This window comes from Amia ocellicauda, chromosome 6 (assembly GCF_036373705.1).
Source record: "Amia ocellicauda isolate fAmiCal2 chromosome 6, fAmiCal2.hap1, whole genome shotgun sequence".
In the NCBI taxonomy this organism is placed as follows: domain Eukaryota; kingdom Metazoa; phylum Chordata; class Actinopteri; order Amiiformes; family Amiidae; genus Amia; species Amia ocellicauda.
Window position 1 is genome coordinate 8,090,979 of NC_089855.1, and position 19,990 is coordinate 8,110,968.

Consider the following 19,990-nt stretch of genomic DNA (forward strand, 5'->3'; position numbering starts at 1 on the left):
TTAACAATGCCGACAGCGAGCCACGCGTGAAATATGACCACATCCCCCTTTAAAGACATTAAATCAGCGTGCAAGGCACCCGGCGAGGGGAGGACGAATGGTGACCAATACGTCTCTTAAAAGACTACCCGGGTCGCGTGCATCTTCCTATGTGGTGGACATAAAGTAGAACAAATGAGCTTTGACTGAAGGAGGCAGGTGATTTACAGTGGCTCGCTCTCTGTAAGGTCACATTCTCCCGAAAACCATTGCTCACTGGGCGACCATCACAACAGAGCCAGATGGCGCACAGTGGCGGCTTGTGCGTTGTTTCTTGTCACTGCCGTTGTCGCTGTTCAGGAGTCGCTGTTACGGGGATGTTCCAGGTCAGTTCTGCCAAGGACATGTAAAGATTGTTTCAATATCACACATTAATAATAGAGGATATTGAGATGATTTAAAACCTTGAGCAACATGTTTAACTGCCGTTTTTCTGTTATTTCTTCGCATTAACTGTGGGTATTTGGCCTTTTCAGATCCAACTGCATATTGTTTTCTGCAAGGCCAGGCATTTGTGTAAAAAAACACACAAACAAACAAACTTTCCTCTTTATGCTTCAAGCATAATAAGCAGATAATTATTTAAGGCAGCAAAAGAGATTGTCTCTTCATGTGGGTTTTTTCTGAAGATATTAAAGGCCAAGTAAAATGGGGTAGTTTGAATTAAATAAAAAACACACCAAGCAGTACATATTCAGATTACAGTTATGTTATTCTTGCTCACAAATACAGTGAGGGAAAAAAGTATTTGATCCACTGCTGATTTTGTATGTAATTATATAATTTTAATGGTAGGTGTATTTTAACAGTGAGAGACAGAATAAAAACAAAAAAATCAAGAAAAACGCATTTCAAAAAAGTTATAAATTGATTTGCATGTTAATGAGGGAAATAAGTATTTGATCCCCTATCAATCAGCAAGATTTCTGGCTCCCAGGTGTCTTTTATACAGGTAACGAGCTGAGATTAGGAGCTCTCTCTTAAAGGGAGTGCTCCTAATCTCAGCTCGTTACCTGTATAAAAGACACCTGTCCACAGAAGCAATCAATCAATCAGATTCCAAACTCTCCACCATGGCCAAGACCAAAGAGCTGTCCAAGGATGTCAGGGACAAGATTGTAGACTTACACAAGGCTGGAATGGGCTACAAGACCATCGCCAAGCAGCTTGGTGAGAAGGTGACAACAGTTGGTGCGATTATTCGCAAATGGAAGAAACACAAAATAACTGTGTCTCCCTCGGTCTGGGACTCCATGCAAGATCTCACCTCGTGGAGTTTCAATGATCATGAGAACGGTGAGGAATCAGCCCAGAACTACACAGGAGGATCTTGTTCATGTTCTCAAGGCAGCTGGGACCATAGTCACCAAGAAAACAATTGGTAACACTACGCCGTGAAGGACTGAAATCCTGCAGCGCCCGCAAGGTCCCCCTGCTCAAGAAAGCACATGTACAGGCCCGTCTGAAGTTTGCCAATGAACATCTGAATGATTCAGAGGAGAACTGGGTGAAAGTGTTGTGGTCAGATGAGACCAAAATCGAGCTCTTTGGCATCAACTCAACTCGCCGTGTTTGGAGGAGGAGGAATGCTGCCTATGACCCCAAGAACACCATCCCCACCATCAAACATGGAGGTGGAAACATTATGCTTTGTGGGTGTTTTTCTGCTAAGGGGACAGGACAACTGCACCGCATCAAAGGAACGATGGACGGGGCCATGTACCGTCAAACCTTGGGTGAGAACCTCCTTCCCTCAGCCAGGGCATTGAAAATGGGTCGTGGATGGTATTCCAGCATGACAATGACCCAAAACACACAGCCAAGGCAACAAAGGAGTGGCTCAAGAAGAAGCACATTAAGGTCCTGGAGTGGCCTAGCCAGTCTCCAGACCTTAATCCCATAGAAAATCTGTGGAGGGAGCTGAAGGTTTGTGTTGCCAAACGTCAGCCTCGAAACCTTAATGACTTGGAGAGGATCTGCAAAGAGGAGTGGGACAAAATCCCTCCTGAGATGTGTGCAAACCTGGTGGCCAACTACAAGAAACATCTGACCTATGTGATTGCCAACAAGGGTTTTGCCACCAAGTACTAAGTCGAAGCGGTCAAATACTTATTTCCCTCATTAACATGCAAATCAATTTATAACTTTTTGAAATGCGTTTTTCTGGATTTTTTTGTTGTTATTCTGTCTGTCACTGTTAAAATACACCTACCATTAAAATTATAGACTGATCACTTCTTTGTCAGTGGGCAAACGTACAAAATCAGCAGGGGATCAAATACTTTTTTCCCTCACTGTAGAAGAACAATACCGATCTGGAGAAAATAAACCATCACATGATGTCTGCCGTCGTCTCTTTAAAAAAAAACTAAATAACAAACACAAATAAAAACAAATAGAGACAAATCTAAATGGCAATTACACACTCTGGATTCACACAGCTTTCACAGCCAGGGCTGTAGCGAATGTCTACACAATGGCATTGCCCACTGACCGGGGTGACGGCCACCAGTATTCAATCTACCTTCTGCACTGGATGTGTCCGAATCTCCATTTGATTTTTGTACCGGTACTAATTGTGAATTCTAATTATCCCAGTCAGGAAAGCGTGGCACTACTGGCTTCACACTGATGCAGAAGATGCAATCGACATGTTCAGAGTGGTGGAGAATGCCAGCCAAGGTTAATGAAGGGCATGTTCAAAATTACTGCGATTTAATAAATGTTTAGCTGGCTGTCGGGAACAATGGACGAACCAGGTGATGGGGATTACAAGACCGTGGGCCGCGCATGCCTGAATTAAATGTTACCCACTAACACTCGGCAGATGTATAGGTTTAGTCATTCACGTACCTTTCTCCTGAGCTGCCATGGCTAATACTTTAACCCACTGCAGTCTCATGAGGACGGGGATAAGATGTCGTAGCGCACTGAGCCGTCACACAGATAAAGTAGTGTGGAAGTCTTTAGGTGTGGATTCTAACATTTCGGGAGCCCATGCAGCTTTACAGGACTGTGTTGGTCAAATCAGTCAGTTGAGAAGGGTTCCTTTTTTTCCCCCCCTACTGTCCCATTAAATTGAGCACAAAATAATGCATTTGAGTTAAACGTGTTCGCCAGGAAGTTAAAATTAAGTTAAATCTTAAGAGTTCCGGATTTCACATTTGAAATTCCCAAATAAGTGAAAATAATAGAATCGCTGCTCTAGAAGCAGTTCAGAGGAGAGCAACCAGACTTATTCCAGGTCTGAAGGGAAAGTCCTACTGAGAGACTGAGGAACTGAACCTTCTCACCCTGGAACAGAGGAGACTACGTGGGGACTTGATCCAAGTCTTCAAAATCATGAAAGGCATCGACCACATCAAACCAGAGGAGCTTTTCCAGATCAGCAGGGACACACGCACCCGGGGACACAAATGGAAATTGGGCTTCAAGGCATTCAAGACAGAAAACAGGAGACACTTCTTCACACAGAGAGGCGTCACAATCTGAACAAACTCCCCAGCGATGTGGCTGAAGAGACAATTTGGGAAGATTCAAAAACAGACTGGAAAGGATCCTTGGATCACTTGGTTATTAATGGACACCAAACGAGCACGATGGGGCGAATGGGCTCCCCTCGACTGGACACTTTCTTATGTTCTCATCTTCTAATATTAAAAGCAATATATATTACTTACTTACTTACTTATATTATCCTACCCAAGCAGTGTTTTGTGTTGTATTCCTACTATCTTGAACTTCATCAAAAACATGCATTTTTACTGGCATCGTTGTTATGCAGGGAATTAATATATTTACTATAAAAAAAAAATCTAACAAATAGCGCAGATCCTGTATTTACAAATAAACCAAATGCTGCATTCAGTTAAAAGGTGATTAACCTGCCAAGATAACTCAATTATAGACCTTTCTAATTTCAATTTGTTTTCTTTGAATTAAATGTGAAACAGCTTTAATAAGCTACATAATCTATGGTTCATTTTAATAGAGGAGATTCACCTCTTATTCACCTTTATCGACTGACCTCTGTTCTTTTCCAGCATCAAGAAAATCCTAAGAGGGCACTGAAGATCCTAATAGATGCTTCAAAAAGAGTGAATATCGCACCGGTGGTGTGGTTCGATATCTGTGTGGTGTTACACCTCTATCAAGCCCAACCAGTTACTTTGATGAACGTTTTACAAGTATTAAAAACTCTAGTAAGCCCACAGAAGTCTCCTGCCTGCATCTCCTTATTTGATGTAGCCCTCGCTGGAATTAAAACTGAAAAAAGAAACTTCAGATTGCAGACCTTCCCAACCACAAAACTTTTGATCTTTAAAAAACACAAATCAATAAACGTTCAGGAATCAGGTATTAGATTAATTCCATCGTCTAACTCGGGTCCTTTACTAGAGCCAGGTCATAAACACATTTCAAAGAGGTCATCCTCTTCATTATCATCATCATCAGTTCATCAGTAACCTCAGTGGCAGTTGCCAATTGAAAGCCCGCAGATGTCTCCTCCACCATCTCCTGCCCGTCCCAACAAAATTTGGTTCTTGCAGTAAGTCTCTTGCTTTCTCAATCTCACCACTTGGTTTGGTAACAGGTGTGGATTTTTTCGAAGGTGTTTAGACACAGCCTGGGCAACCACAATAATCCAAAGCCAACATCTCTCTTGGTCTCCTCCCAGCTCCCAGTACATCGCCCAGCTTGTGGAAACATCTCCGCATCTCGGTAATAAATGAACATACACAAATAAATAAACAAATACAAGAGATGAAAGTCACCTTCAAAGAGCCGGGGTGACCATTTCCGAACAGCCAATTTGTTTTCTTTTTTATTATAAGTGCTTCCGTTTCTTCCGGGTGTCAGGCGTTTTGGTCCGAGGGCAAAAAAGTAGCTTTATGATGCCTTTTCCAATCAACATCATTGTAATTTTCCCAAGCTGGTAATTAACTTCCTGCCTAATTTGTCACACTTAATTTGGAATTGGCCGCGCGCTGACGGTGAGCGCCGCGGCCGTGGCAGCTGTGGCGGCGCGAGCGAGTGGCCGCTGGCAGCTCCAATTCATCACTTTTGATTTAAATTCCCCTGTCAGACATCCGGCTCTTTATGAGCTGTGACTGGCATTTATGGATTTCAAAACAAGTGTGAAAATGGGAAGGGGTTTCAGAATTTTTTCGACTACAATCAATAACAATTTGCCGCGAAATTGAGAGTACTGGTTCTGACAGCCTTCCCTTGGAAAAAGAACCAACCATGTATATCTATGTATCTTGTGTTTTGTTTCAAGTGTGTCTTCAATGCAGAGCAAGCGATCAGACCTGAGCATTTCAAAGCTGGAGATATGATACATTAACTGGAATAATATCACTGAGGATCAGTCACCGTATGGCCGGCACAGAGGCCGATACAGCATCACGTTGTTTCCTGTTAAGCACAAACACTAAGAGTTGGGATTCCCAGTGACGTGCCACACTGAATCAACACGCCCGCTGCTAAACCTGCCGATCTGTGACTGTGAGACAGTGCCAGACAGCCGGACACCTCTCTGCCTCAATCTCCTGTCTTCATGGGGTCTGAGCGATGACCTTAGAAGCAAGTCGCTGGCACAGGAGGAGTCACGGGGTGTGTGGCAGGGCCATCACTGAACCGACACCTGATGAGGGCCATCCATATCCCAGGCCCGCCCGTGGGTTTTAATTCCCAGGGTTAGATCGCTCTCCGTGCAACAAGACACGGGAGGACTCATGGTCTGCTTCAAAAAATACATTATAACCAAGCGGTGCCATTTTTCTCCTGCGCTTTTCTTTTTTCTTTTCACCTCTTCTGTTCGATCTTTTCTGTGTTTGTGTGCTAATAGGAGCGGCTGTATATGTATGGCATACGAATTAATAATATGATCAACACCACCTTTAACATCTGAGAGACTCTGCCTGACAAATGTAGGACATCAGAAAATATAACAGACGGATAATATACAACACCGAAGATCCACAGAAGGTAAGACACCGGTTTTGGACTCCTACAGGGGTGGGAAAGAAAGGCATTCAAATGAGAAACTGCATCACCTAATTCAATTACAGTCTGAAGCACATTTCAGGCTGGGATTTGAATCGCCAATGAAATGGGCAAGTAGCGGGATTTATTATTACTTTCCTTTGTGTTGTATTTGTAATAGTAAAGAGTGGCTTTCAGCTTTTAAGTATGACTTCTGTGTGAATTCCTAATCCCCAATCACAGCGAAGTGAAACAGATTTGGTGTGCCAGTCCAGCGTATAAAACAGTTTAATATAAGCGGCCTAATACTTATAAACGTTTAAATACAGACGAGGATTAAATACGGCAGTGAGGTTTCTACCAATAAACTGATGCCGGGCTGATTCGAATACAAAACATTGGTAACCTTTCTTTCGTATATTCATATACAAAAAAACAAAAATAAAAAAATGTGTAAACCCTGCGTTTAAAGCGCAGATTTGATCGGCTTCAAGTCACACAACTTTCTTTTCTCCCTCAAACTTTTATTCTACAGTCGTACAAAATCCTGTCACCTGAAAATGCGTAATTAAGAAAGGAAAGAAAGGTCTTTAGTAGCAGCACACCAATTTATTCATGAAAAAGGCTTCCCTGCATTGAAGAACTCTGTCTGTCCTTGATTGCTTCAGTGACATGTACAATTATCCAGCTGCTTCTAATGATTAAAGAAATTCCTCTAATTCCCCCCCTTACACACATACACCTCCACTTCTCTCGCTCCCTCATATCTGCACTCTTCCTCTCTCTCTCTCTCTCTCTCTCTCATTTGCCTTTTAAGGCGTTCATTACCAGGACTCTCTTCTGGGAATTGTGCGGCATATCGAGACTCTCAACATTCAATTAACTTTCCAGATTCACGGCTGCCGAAACACCTCTGGCACGCCAGTCACCGGCACCAGGTGGATTGACAGTGGTGCCGCTTCCCTGCGTGCCGTCAGCTGTGGAGGAGCCACCCTGGGGCCCCGAGCGCTCACTCCCGCCCTGGCTGAGAGACACACCAGGCCTCCAGTCACTCGACTCCATGATTACCAACAATAAGAATAACAAAACTCACTGCCCGTCATTTGGAACGTGTTAAAGAAACAGTGTCCTGGAACCGACTCTGCTTTCTGCTTTTGTCTTCTGAGTATTTATTCCTCAGTGTCTGTTTACTTTCTCCTTCAGTAACTCGCAGTATTTCGTCCCCAGGTAGACCAGGCCTGTCCCCTAGTTTCATTCTCCCGGGGTAGCTCTGACACTGCTTCAAGCTTGCCTTCACTTCTTTAAAATCATCTTAATTTCACAAAGGGGGAGACAGTCACAGATCCGATACTGAAAATAACTCTGAAAACGTCAGTGATTAACTACAATAAAGCTTGATTTTTGCATACTGTCATAAGAGCCACATTGGCAGGCAAACCCATCAGTACAACATGGTGTGCATTGTTATGTGAAGGTTATTTACGTATATGGGATTTCCATTTATGTTCAACATTTGAAGACGTTAAGCTAAAAGTCGTTAGCTTTCACACCAAAGTTAATCGTGATGTTAATTCAGCCTGCAGTATAACGAAACTCCACATCGTTAAGGCAACATACAGACAGTGTTAGTTACAGAAAACTGAGCCTTGAAAGAGGTGTTGATAAGTATGGCAAATGATCATTTAGAGATATATTTAATTCATTTAAAGATATCTTCAAATATTTCAAGATATCTTCAAATAATTCCAGATATCTTCAAATATTTTGAGATACCTCTAAATCATTTAAAAGATATTTGCAAATCAATTAGAAATATCTGCAAATCATTTAAAGATATCTAATTTTTAAGCACATTTAGAGATGTCTCTAAACGATTTGCAGATATCTTTGAATGATATGAAGATATCTTTAAATGAATTAGTGATATCTGCAAATCATTTTGAGATACCTTCAAATCACTTCCAGTATGTAACCCAAAATGTACTTGTTCATTCATTTCTATGTAACAGGAAGTGATAATCTCAGCCAACATACAGGAAGTTATTTGAAGATATGTTGAAATGATTTAGAGATATCTCCAAATAAACGGAAAGTCATTTGCAGATATCTCAAAATGATTTAACTTCTGAGAATCCTCTCTTTCTGGGGGGAGGTATTTTAAAACGGCAAAGTGTTTGACTGGGACTACAATGCCTTATTTGACTTCTTCGTACAGCAAGACCCGCTGCACCTCCAGACAAATCTATTCCTGCTCTCTCCTCCAAACGCTTCCAAAGCAATTCTGGGAGTACAAATATGCCTGTCACTATGCTAAACATGCGAGTGCAGCCAGACCTCCCCTGAGCCGAACCTCAGCCTGGAAAAGACATTTCTATTACTGGGGAACATGATCAAGTGTCTTGTTATTTATTTGTTTGTTTATTTATTTTCATTGCTTCGTGTGCCCCTGTAGGCAAAGGATACCACTTTCAGTTCAATGCATACGATCACAGGGGTCATGAATAACCCTTAACACTGGCTACCAAGCAGAGAGATCATTTCTATTGCATTTAATCGCACACAACTCCCGTATCGTTGATCGACGGTTTATTGTATCCCTTTGTGGGATATTTCTGTCCAGAAATAGAGTAATTATCCCATGCCACTACAGCATCCGAGAAAAAGTGTGCACCAGAAGACGCAGAGAGGAGATGGTTTATTTACGGGGTTTTATGCAGTGCATTCTATACATCGGTGTCTGTCAAAGTACTTTACCAAGTGTGTAGAAAAGTATAACTTCATGAGCATGCCATAACCCTGTAACGGTCACGAGATATAACATGGTTCCTCGAGGAAGGAAGATGTTTCTCTTCCTCATGATGTGATTTTTGCGGTGGCTGTTTTTTTTTTTAAGCAGCAAGATAAAAACCCAAACAGCATTTCTTTGAAAGAGCTACACCGTAAAAACCTGCAGTTATTTCCCAAGACGGTTATCTCATTCTTAAAATGTGACAAGATTTACACGGGGCAGGGTTTTCGGCAGTTAATCCTTCTATCGGCTCAATCTTTCGGTCAAGCCTGTAACATAAAAATGTATTTCTGATATGCTCTCCTATCTTTCTAAAGGGACCGTGCGCTCAAACACAAATAACAGACGCTAGAACAACTGCCGCCGACCGAATCAGGTTCTGACATCACTGTCTCTACAACATATACAGCCCTTATCTCCAGAATTCATTTTAAAGTATAGCAGTCAACTGAATACAATGCTGGGCCCTATGGATCAGAATCTCTTTGGCCAGTGTGCTACACAAAATCATGGCACTGATGTAATATTATTGAATCATAAATTCATTAGCTTTCATTCATGAACTCTGACTCAAAAGTGTTCAGCCTACTCTTCTACTTAAACATATCCCACAGCATTATCTAATTACCACTGGGACACGTTTAAAGTCTTTTGTGTCACGTCCCTGACATTTGAAGTATCGCACTACTGGCTCACTTTCTCTGCTTTTTGTAATAAGCTGTTTGATACAGGAGATATCCCTTGTAAATCATATAAACAGGTGCCTTCCCCTCCGTGCTCATACACTCAGCGTCTGCTGTCACACTGATAAACCGGCGCTGAGGTTTTTTTTGGGGGGGGGAAAGATCTGATATCGATGGGAACATAAACTCCCACTGAGCCGCTTGAGATTGCAGGTTTACAATTGCACGGTGTAGGAGGCCATAATTCAGCCGTGTAGTCAGACGTTGTGTGTTTGTGTATTGTGAACCTATACGACTAACACAAGGCCTTTTTATCAGGGAGACAAGAACACTGCACTGTCAAGCGCAGAAGGGGAATAACAACGCAGAACAAACTGGCGAGGATTGGATTTTTTTTTGTGGGGATTGACTTATCAACCTTTCTTTGTGAGACGATGTTACATTAATACAAAGCAATCCTACATCCCATGCAGCCTGTAACACTCTCTCTCTCTCTCTCTCTCTCTCTCTCTCTCTCTCTCTCTCTCTCTATCACACACATAAATATATTAAGCAGACAAAAACGCAAGTGAACACTCAGCGTAATGTTTTACGTGGTATTAGCTCACGATATAAATAACACATTGCACATTTGTTTCTCATAAATAATCCAATTATAAGACTGCCTGGCAGGGCTGATATAGTCTTACTATATAAAGAAGTTCACTTTGCATTTTAATTGTGCTCAGCGTGAACGGGTCGTCCACGGCTCAGTCTCCTGGTGCACGCGGCCGCGGGGACGCATCCGTTATCTCCCCGAGCCGCTGTGTTCGACAGGAGCCTCGTGTGGAAATTACCCGTGGCCCTATGCATCACGCAGTACAGTAATGGCTTCATGCTATGCTGAGTGTAATAGAGGTTAACTCTGGGCGGTGCAGAGCTCTTATTTCAGAAAGTATGATAGACCTTGTCCAATAGACGGCCCCAGGCCCTCAGAGGTTTGGCTTCTTCCTCTTCACATAGCAGACCTAACTTGCCACCAAAGTGTCACATGATGTGCTTTATTAAAAACATGCCACATGTTTGGAGGCAGTTAAACTTTCATTTTGTCTATCATTGTCCTATGTTTTAAAATGTTATCTTTACAGTGTTATAAGCTTTTCCAGATCAGCAGGGACACACGCACCCGGGGACACAAATGGAAATTGGGCTTCAAGGCATTCAAGACAGAAAACAGGAGACACTTCTTGACACAGAGAGGCGTCACAATCTGAACAAACTCCCCAGCGATGTGGCTGAAGAGACAATTTGGGAACATTAAAAAACAGACTGGATAGGATCCTTGATCACTTAGTTATTAATGGACACCAAACAAGCACAATGGGGCGAATGGCCTCCTCTCGATTGGACACTTTCTTATGTTCTTATGTTCTTGAAAACATCCTCACTGACAGACCTGCTTTGAATTGAGTCCAGATCAGCTTCTGATGCTTTCCCACGTAACCGTTGTGTTGCAAAGCAACGTCTCAATCGATTATTTTGCTACATTCCCCACATGCCTATTTCCAATCACCTTTCCTGTCCCCCACCCCTCAGCGGCCCCGATATCCAAGCACTGACTCACCACCCTGGTCCGTGGTGATGGTGATCGCCGTGACGGGCCGGGGGAAGGAACTCAGCTCCGACACGCCGTTGAGTGACTCGATCTCGAAGGTGTAGTTGGCGTGGGCGATGAAGTCCAGCACCGTGACCGAGGCGTTGGTCAGCCCCACGGGCCGGGGCACGAAACGCAGGTCCCCCCCGCACAGCTCGCACTGCCGGGGGTCCGGGCTGCACTTCTTGCACAGGACGTTGTATGTCAGGTCCTTCCTGCCACCTGTGTCGCTGGGGGGGCTCCACTCCAGGAACAGGGAGGTCTCGTTGATGTTGAAGACCACGTCCCGTGGTGGTGAAGGGGGCCCTGGGGAGAGAGGGAGGAGGCAGTCAACAGGACACTGGGACCCCACTGGACCTTCACTCCATCGCAGCGTTTTAACAGTGGTTTAACTGCAAGATAAACATGCTTTCTATGTGCCTTATAACTCTTGTTATGTTGCCTGGTATTTCCCAACCAATTAATACATAAATAAGTCTTGCCTATACATCTGGACATTATTTTGAGTTGTTGTTTGTACTTCTCCTTGGCTGGTAACAAGATTGTTAGTGTGGCTGACCTTTATATCTGTGTTGTCATCTAGGGTAGCAGTAGGTGGTGCATGTTGATGGTTTTTACTCCGTGTCGCTGCACAGCCAGCAAAGACAGTGGCTGAAATGAGTGGACCGAGTGCTGGGATCCAACAAATATACAGTTAGGTCCGTAAATATTTGGACAGTGACACAATTGTCATCATTTTGGCTCTGTACGCCACCACAATGGATCTGAAAGGAAACAATCAAGATGTGCTTTAAGTGTAGACTTTCTTTAATTTGAGGGTAGTTACATCCAAATTGTGTGAACAGTGTCCCCTCAATTTTAGGGGCTCAAAAATAATTGGACAAATTAACATAATCATGAATTAAATTGTGAGTTTCAATACTTGGTTGCAAATCCTTTGCAGTCAATGACTGCCTGAAGTCTGGAACCCATAGACATCAGCAGATGCTGGGTTTCTTCCCTGGTGATGCTCTACCTGTCTTTAGTTCCTGCTTGTTCTTGGGTGTTTTGCCTTCAATTTTGCCTTCAGCAAGTGAAATGCTGCTCAGTTGGATTCAGGTCAGGTGATTGACTTGGTTATTGCAGAACATTCCACTTCTTCACCTTAAAAAAGTGGGTTGCTTTCGCAGTATGCTTCAGGTCATTGTCCATCTGCGCTGTGAAGCACCGTCCAATGAGTTTTGAAGCATTTGTCTGAATCTGAGCAGATAATGCCCTAAACACTTCAGAATTCATCCTGCTGCATTTGTCAGCAGTCACATCATCAATAAATACAAGGGAACCAGTTCCCTTGGCAGCCATACATGCCCATGCCATAACATGCTTCACAGATGAGGTGGTATGCTTCGGATCATGAGCAGTTCCTTCCCTTCTCCATACTCTTCTCTTCCCATCATTCTGGTTGATCTATGTTCCAGAACTGTACAGGATGTTCTTTAGATGTTTTTTGGCAAACTCTAATCTGCTCTTCCTGCTTCCTGTTTACATCTTGTGGTAAACTCTCTGTATTTACTCTGGTGAAGTCTTCTCTTGATTGTTGACTTGTTGGCCCAAGAACAAGCAGGAACTGACGGCTGCAGTGCAGGCCTGGCAGAGCATCACCAGGGAAGAAACCCAGCATCTGCTGATGTCTATGGGTTCCAGACTTCAAGCAGTAATTGACTGCAAAGGATTTGCCACCAAGTATTGAAACTCACAATTTTATTCATGATTGATTTTGTTAGTTTGTCAAATTACTTTTGAGCCCATAAAATTGGGTGGACCACCTATAAAAATGGGTGTAATTCCTACACCGTTCACCCAATTTCGATGTAACTACCTTCAAATTAAAGATGAAAGTCAAGTCTATCTTGATTGTTTCCTTTCAAATCCATTGTGGTGGCATACAGAGCCAAAATTATGCCAATTGTGTCACTGTCCAAATATTTATGGACCTAACTGTAAATATATATTTCTAAATGCATTTTTTTATCCTTTGCATATGCAACTAATTAAAGAATAGACACCTCAATTATTGAAGAAAGTAAATTAAACTTCTGAATGCAATTAGGATAAGGGCTTAATTAAAAGCGAATTTCACCGAGTCGTGCCACAGTATAGGAGCTACATACGGCGTGTCTAATTACAAGCAATTTAATGTTTGATGTTTAATAGTAGTCATTCGATTTATTTATCTTAATTAGGTACCTTGTTATTCTATTTTTAAAACATGCGGTCCTTAATGGTTGTATGAAAAGAAAGGTCAAATGCAGCAAAGGGCCAAAGTTTTTCTCTCATTTGTAAGCTCAGCATTTCTTCCCATTTCGGACTTTAAAACAGACAGAAGGTCTAGATCTGCGAGGGGGGGTGGAAATATAGAGCTAAACACAAATTCCCACAGAGCAGCAAGTCCCTGTCACATCTTGGGGATGTTTTTATTGGAAAACAACAACAACTATATCCATTCATTTCTGTAAGAAATCCACTGTTGTACCTGGGGATTTTTTTTTATGTTTTCTTAATCAGAAAATGAATTCTCATTCAAGTGGTGCACCGGCAATTTTAAAGTTTGCTCAAAAGCTAGAGCGTCTAATCCTCCTCTCCATGCTTTACACGCCATTTTTCTATCTTGAATTCATTTCAGTGTGATATCCCTTCCTCACTTAAAAACACACACAAACAAAGAGCACATATTTTGTTTGCGTTCATTATTTCTTTATGGAAGAAGGGAACAGCATGTGTGAAGTACCGGAGCCCAACACACTCCTTTTCTAGGTGTTAAGAACAGCCTCACACAAAACAAACACTTGATATTCATCACACGTACCAATCACTCTTAAGACCAAACTTAAAAAGCCCTCGATCACCAATCTGTTCTTAACAACAACCCTGCCAAAGCAACTGCATTTGCTCCACAATGGCCCTGGCTTTCCTCGTGCCCTCCTCCATCTGGGGCTCTCTGTGCTCTCGGTGCTGAAGGCTGCGTGTCGTCTATAAATAAACTTTTCTCCAGATCACACACCGGAGCACAATAGGCCATTGTAAACAGCCAGTCAGTCTGGAAGACTCATTCGCCTCCCAACATCACACTTCTTTCTTCACTGTCTCTGTGGCTGCTATCTGCGATCTCCTCTCTCCTCTCGACAGGACTCGGCTGTGTGAGCTCACTGTCTGCCCAACACAATGCATTCAAAAAACCCTTCTGGGCTCGTATGCTTATCCTATGAAAAGTTCTAGACATCTCTGCTCTGTTTTGGGTCTCTTTCTGGGCTTACGTAATGGATATCAGTCTTTCCCCATCTCCGCGCTGTATGAAATAATTTCTCTGAACAAAATCCTTAAAATCTCTGATGGTAATGCAGACACACATCCTCTTTAGTATTCCTTAAATGTATCATTGCTATATGTATTGATATAACTCATTTTTAATTAGGAATTTATTGTATACACTATATATCGTGCAAGTCTCCGTTTCGCTTAAGTCCTCTGCTCCCAGAAACAATCTCTTCTCAGTTCTTACAAGGTTAAGGACAAGAAGTGTGAGATGTGGATTCAAAATATATGTTATTGATATAAATGCTAACCACGGGTTTGTCTGGGTATCTGGGTGACCTTGACTGATCAGAACTTTTATATAAATGTGACGTGTTTTCAATCCTCTCATTTATTATATTAAAAATGTGCTTAATGAACTTCCAATAGAACACATATACGTCCAAGAATGGCAACAGTGCCACAGTGTTTCCAATTCTCTCCTGGGGTGGATCGCAGTGAGATAAACGCATGAGGCTCGCTAGCCACCTGCGATGCCTTTTGCATTGTAACCATCAGAAGTGGTTTTTTTTGGGCTCTGGAAGACCTGTGCTGGAGCACAATCCTGGCCATTTGACAAACCGCACAGTCAATTATAGCCGCCAGGCAGGGAGACCACCATCGCACGGCTGAAGACATCGGGGACCAGACACCTCCGTACTCAAGGGCCCTCACGCCAATTTGCAATGAAGCTTAAATAGCTTTTTAATTGCAGATAAATTATTCCGACTAAACTGTGATTTCATGCGAATATTAAACTGTAATGACACGCAGTGAATCATTTATGAAGATTTTAGGACTCAGAACAATGAGAGACAATTAATTCTAATCCTGAGACTCCACTAAATTATGTGTCACCCAGCTTTTATGGGATGCTGCTTGATTGCTTTGTTATCATTTATGAATTATACAAAAGATCATTTGGACTCTGGGACAGTTGGCGGCCACTGGTGTAGAGCAATGGGCCGAAATTTGTCTCCCTGACTTGAGACAATGTTTCTCTTACTTCCAGCTGGGTCGATTAAGCCTGACCTGTCTGTTAATTGCTCAATTTATAGTGTTTCCATGTTAGAAGACAGTAAGACTTCCCCTTAACCTATATTTTCTAGTGGTTAGGATGCTGATGGTATAAATGAGGATGATGAACATTCTTCTTATTTGCTATTATTGATGTTCTTACTTCCTGCTACTGAGGGAAAACATCTCGAAGACCAAATCTAAACACGATTTGCTTTGTAAAGAAAAATATATCTCCGGTTGCTAATTCCCCTTTCGTTCGGCCTTGGCCTCGTGTCTAACTTTCATTCAGTGCATAAAAGCCACCAGGCCACTTACGCTTCAAAGCTGCATTAGTCCCATTAGTGCAGACTGCCCACAGCGGCGGTGCTGCTGGGAAATGTTTACACTCGGCGTGGGGCGGGGCGTTCCGCTCAGAGTTATTGCATCAGATTAAAGTCCTATTAAAGAGACGGCCCGCTTTCAAAAACTGGTCTCTGTAATGGATTGTGTTTAAGACATCTGATCTGAGGAATGTCTGCTGTTTGATTAAGTCAGTGGACACTTAAATCGAGAACTTAAGGGCTTCGTTATCGTCATTAGCGGTGGTCGCCCTCATGCTGCGATCTCAACAGCAACTGTTACTGGCACAGCTAATGCTTGACGATGATCACAAGAGATATGGAAATAGGAAAGTAAAAAGAGGTATTTATAACAATTCTGCACGTCTCCAAAGTGACCCGGCATCTATCCATGGAAGGGGCTTTAAAAACGTCTGCTTACTTGTGCAGGCCATGGTTGGGGGGTCCTTCTCAGCCCGGAAGTAGCCCTTCTCGCACTGGCAGAGCGGGGAGCCCTCCTCGTAGCTGAAGCTGTGGGGGGGGCACTTGGAGCACTTGATGTTCCCGGCGAACGCTTTGTAGAATCCAGGTCTGCAAGCTGAAGATGGGGGGGGGGGGGGGGGAGGGGGAAGGGCGGAAAGAGTGGAAAAATAATATAACAATGAACCAATACATACAAATGATCAGAGAATACAGGTTACAAGCTTCTCTCAGGGGAACGACTGGATTGCACTGAGGAAGAGCCCGATCTCAGAGTCTCGGTGTTCAGCCTGATGAAAGATTAACCGCCGTTAATCTCTGCAAGTGGTTTGGCCGTTTCCCTGTGGTTTCCCCGTGGAGTGGATGATGATCTACAGTTCACTTTCACAACATTCTACATTATATACGACATAATACAGCAAAATTATAGTCACAACGAACAACTTGCTAAAAATAAACTTTACACACCGCCTATGTTGTTGAGTCACACCACGTGTATTAGTGTAGCACATGGTAATCCAGTTATTCTGCTTCGATGCTCCGATATTTATTTGAAACAGGCCTCCACAACCCCGAGACCCTGTGGGCCCCGGCTCCTGCTGTGCAACTTTGTAACCAATTTCAAAATACATGCATCATTTACCGTTGCAAGAACAAAGACAAGCCTTCTTTATGGAAACCCGCCATGTCTGCTTAAACCAATTTGGACACCTGTGTTTTCCTTATTTATTGCTTTTGGGCCATTAGCCGGTCCCTTTTGGATGTAGAAATTGAAATAAATGTGGCATTATTTGATTCACAAAGGTACTCCCGCCCCCCGGTCCCTTTTGTCGGCTGCTCTTAGCGGGAATGTCACGGAGAGGAATATAATTTCGCAGCCCGGCCTGTCCCTGGCTGATTGTTGCAAGTGTTGAAGTGTTGCAAGACAAAGGCCTTCGCCCTTGTGAACATTTAGTGAATTCCCCCCTTCTTCTGGCTGTCACAAAACACATCGATTTAACAAGGTAACACAAGCAGAGCGATTCGAGGGCTTCACCTTGAAACAGGGAAGGTCTCCGTGCCGCGCATTTCTCTTGTAATAAATGAAGCAGGCGAAACAGCAGCCCTCAATCCAACACGCTCCACACAGACTGTTGACAATTGGGGGGGGAGCTTCCAGCTCCATACAGTGATATTGATATTGTGAGCAACATCGTCCCCCCAAAAAAATAAGGATAGATGTGCGATTAACCCCCCGGCGCGCCCTGATCCTGGAGTATAAAGTAAACCCGCAGCTTTGAAGGCACTCACTTTTCTTCTCTGCAAATAAATCTTTTCAAACTACTTTTCTGACCTTGAGCAAACAAGCAAATAAACTGACTGAACATGGAGACCCTGTAAAGAGGCTTCTTTTTTATATATATATATATATATATATATATATATATTTTTTTTTTTTTAAATGAGACGCACTGCCAATATATATATTGGAAAAAACGAGTGGCAGAATAAAGCAGGACAAATGACCAAATGCTTGTTCTCAAGACAGCAGCTGATAAACCCAGTTATTCTGGGTAACAGCTTCTCTCACTACACTAACACTAAACACTTACAAAACAAAAGAAACAGACTTATGCAAACTGAAAAGCAGTATGTCCAGACAAAATTGGGATAGAGGGGACAAAACACAATCGATACATTAACAACATTCTTTAACAAATTACTTTTTATGATGTGCAAGGGGGTGAGGAGGCCAGAGTTTAGTATTAGTGATGATAATAATAACAATTAATCATCATCATCACAATGACATTGGAATAATATAGCTCTTGAGGAGAGAGAAAAAAACTCAAAAAATTGACTATATTCTTCTCCATCTCACAGAGAATCACAGCATCGGCGGCGGCAGAGCTTTGGCCCAGCGCCAGACAGAGCGCTGACTATATCACCTGCACTCAGTAACAGAAGAGAAATTACTCCCATGTCACACCAGGGAAAACTGTGGTTGAAGGAGGATAATATGCTGACCTGAGGCTGCTGTTAATTCTGTGTGAGCTTCCCAAGGTTAATTAGCCTTGGAAGTCACCCAATACCACAGCCAAATAAATATCTCTTCGGAGGATTGGACCTAGCACAGACTCTCTTTCTATTCGCGGGTTGTGCATGTGTGATCTTCCGTGTGACACCCGTAGGTGTGGTGGCAGGGTGGTTTACCTTGTCGTTACTGGTTTATCGTAGCTTTGGAGCGTGCCTGAGCTCTTTCCAGGGTGGGCTTGCAGATGAATGATTTCAAGAGAAGCACAATTCTGCAGCATTTACTAGCCGAACCACATGAACAAATGTTGCAGAATAGTTCAGCTCTTGAAATCAAGGAGCATATGATGAAATGCTAGTGCACAAGGTCGTACATATGCAAAAAGAAGCCCCGCTCTGCTCAAACATTAGTCCAATATTTCTCAACGGACAGCTGCTGTGTTTCTATCCTCTTAATTACACAACCTGCTTATCTTCTTCCCAGAAACACACATCCATTCTTGTGTATCTCCTAGCTATAGTACTGTAGCGATTCTGAAGCCTCACAAAGGGGCCTGGCTTTTTAGTGATGCGGAAACTTCACTAAACCGTACCGCAGGAGACCAGGATTCGAGTCTCGCCGTGGCCGGAACCCCATAGTACGTATCATTGGTGTCAGCTGTGGGATGCCGAGCCTGCATTGGTCCATATTTGGATCAAATATCTATAATGTAGTGAAGGAAGAAGAAAAAAGGATAAAGAATGTGTTTAATAATGGGGTTGTGACAGAAATTCTGTTTTAATAATTTTTTGGACCATCATGCCACCTTCTCTGACGTCTGATATTTATGTTCTTTCCCAGAGAAGTGAGGCAGCAGAGCTCTGACAGCTGTAAGATTGTGACACCAGAGAAACAATGCCTTCTTCTGCTGGTTCACTTGTTACTCATAGGCTGACATTTTCTTGGCAGGGATCTCTATCGTCTTTTAGAAGAACATGCAAGGAGGCCAAATCTATCATGAAAATCCCAATGTCCATCATGCTTTCTGAAGTAAAAATAAATAACTCAATCACAAACTTTATTGTTGACAAACAGAAACTTCCCATTTTCTCGTTTCTGTTCTACAATGAGTAATTGTCAGTTGCCATTTTAATACTATAATTATAAATTACATGAACTCACACTGCTTTTGAAAAGTGCACAATTCAGGCCAGGTGAATTACAAGCTCCACCAAGCCACCACGGGCAGCGAACTCCGTATTTTCATTATGACATGACACCGCAGCAAAACAAACTTGATTTTCTGAACAATTTAAGGCAGAGAAAAAACAGCACTATAAACATACAAATACTTTCTCACTCGCATTTAGATTCACAAGCTTAACACCTGTATCTTTCTCACTTCAATAAAATGAATGCAACAATCAAACCCAGTTTAGACGCAGAAGAAAATTAAAAAATTAATGAAATAAGAGAAAAATGTTGATCATAAATTCAGCACTCCAAGTCATATATGATGTGTATGTATTTATGTATGTATTCAGGTATGTTCTGTCATTATTGCTGAATACCTATCCATTAAAGATGAGCCAAGGTAATCTTTATATAGCAATTACACCTCCTCCTGCTAAGGGAGTGACCCAGGTTGTCACCTGAAGCCCATGAAATGCGAAGCACTGATCAACACATTCCCTATTATTGTTCTCTACAGAAAAATAC

The 19,990-nt window shown here is 42.6% G+C and overlaps 1 protein-coding gene across 1 annotated transcript in view; it reads right to left on the reverse strand.

The window, feature by feature from the left end:
- The window catches only part of epha6 (eph receptor A6), a 231,697-nt gene that overhangs the window by 69,420 nt on the left and 142,287 nt on the right, over window positions 1–19,990 (reverse strand). Inside the window, exons 4-5 of the mRNA XM_066706008.1 lie at window positions 16,241–16,396; window positions 11,102–11,437 (exon numbers count right to left, since the gene is read on the reverse strand). Coding sequence (XP_066562105.1) covers window positions 11,102–11,437; window positions 16,241–16,396 — 492 coding nt within the window. The remainder of the gene's footprint in view (window positions 1–11,101; window positions 11,438–16,240; window positions 16,397–19,990) is intronic.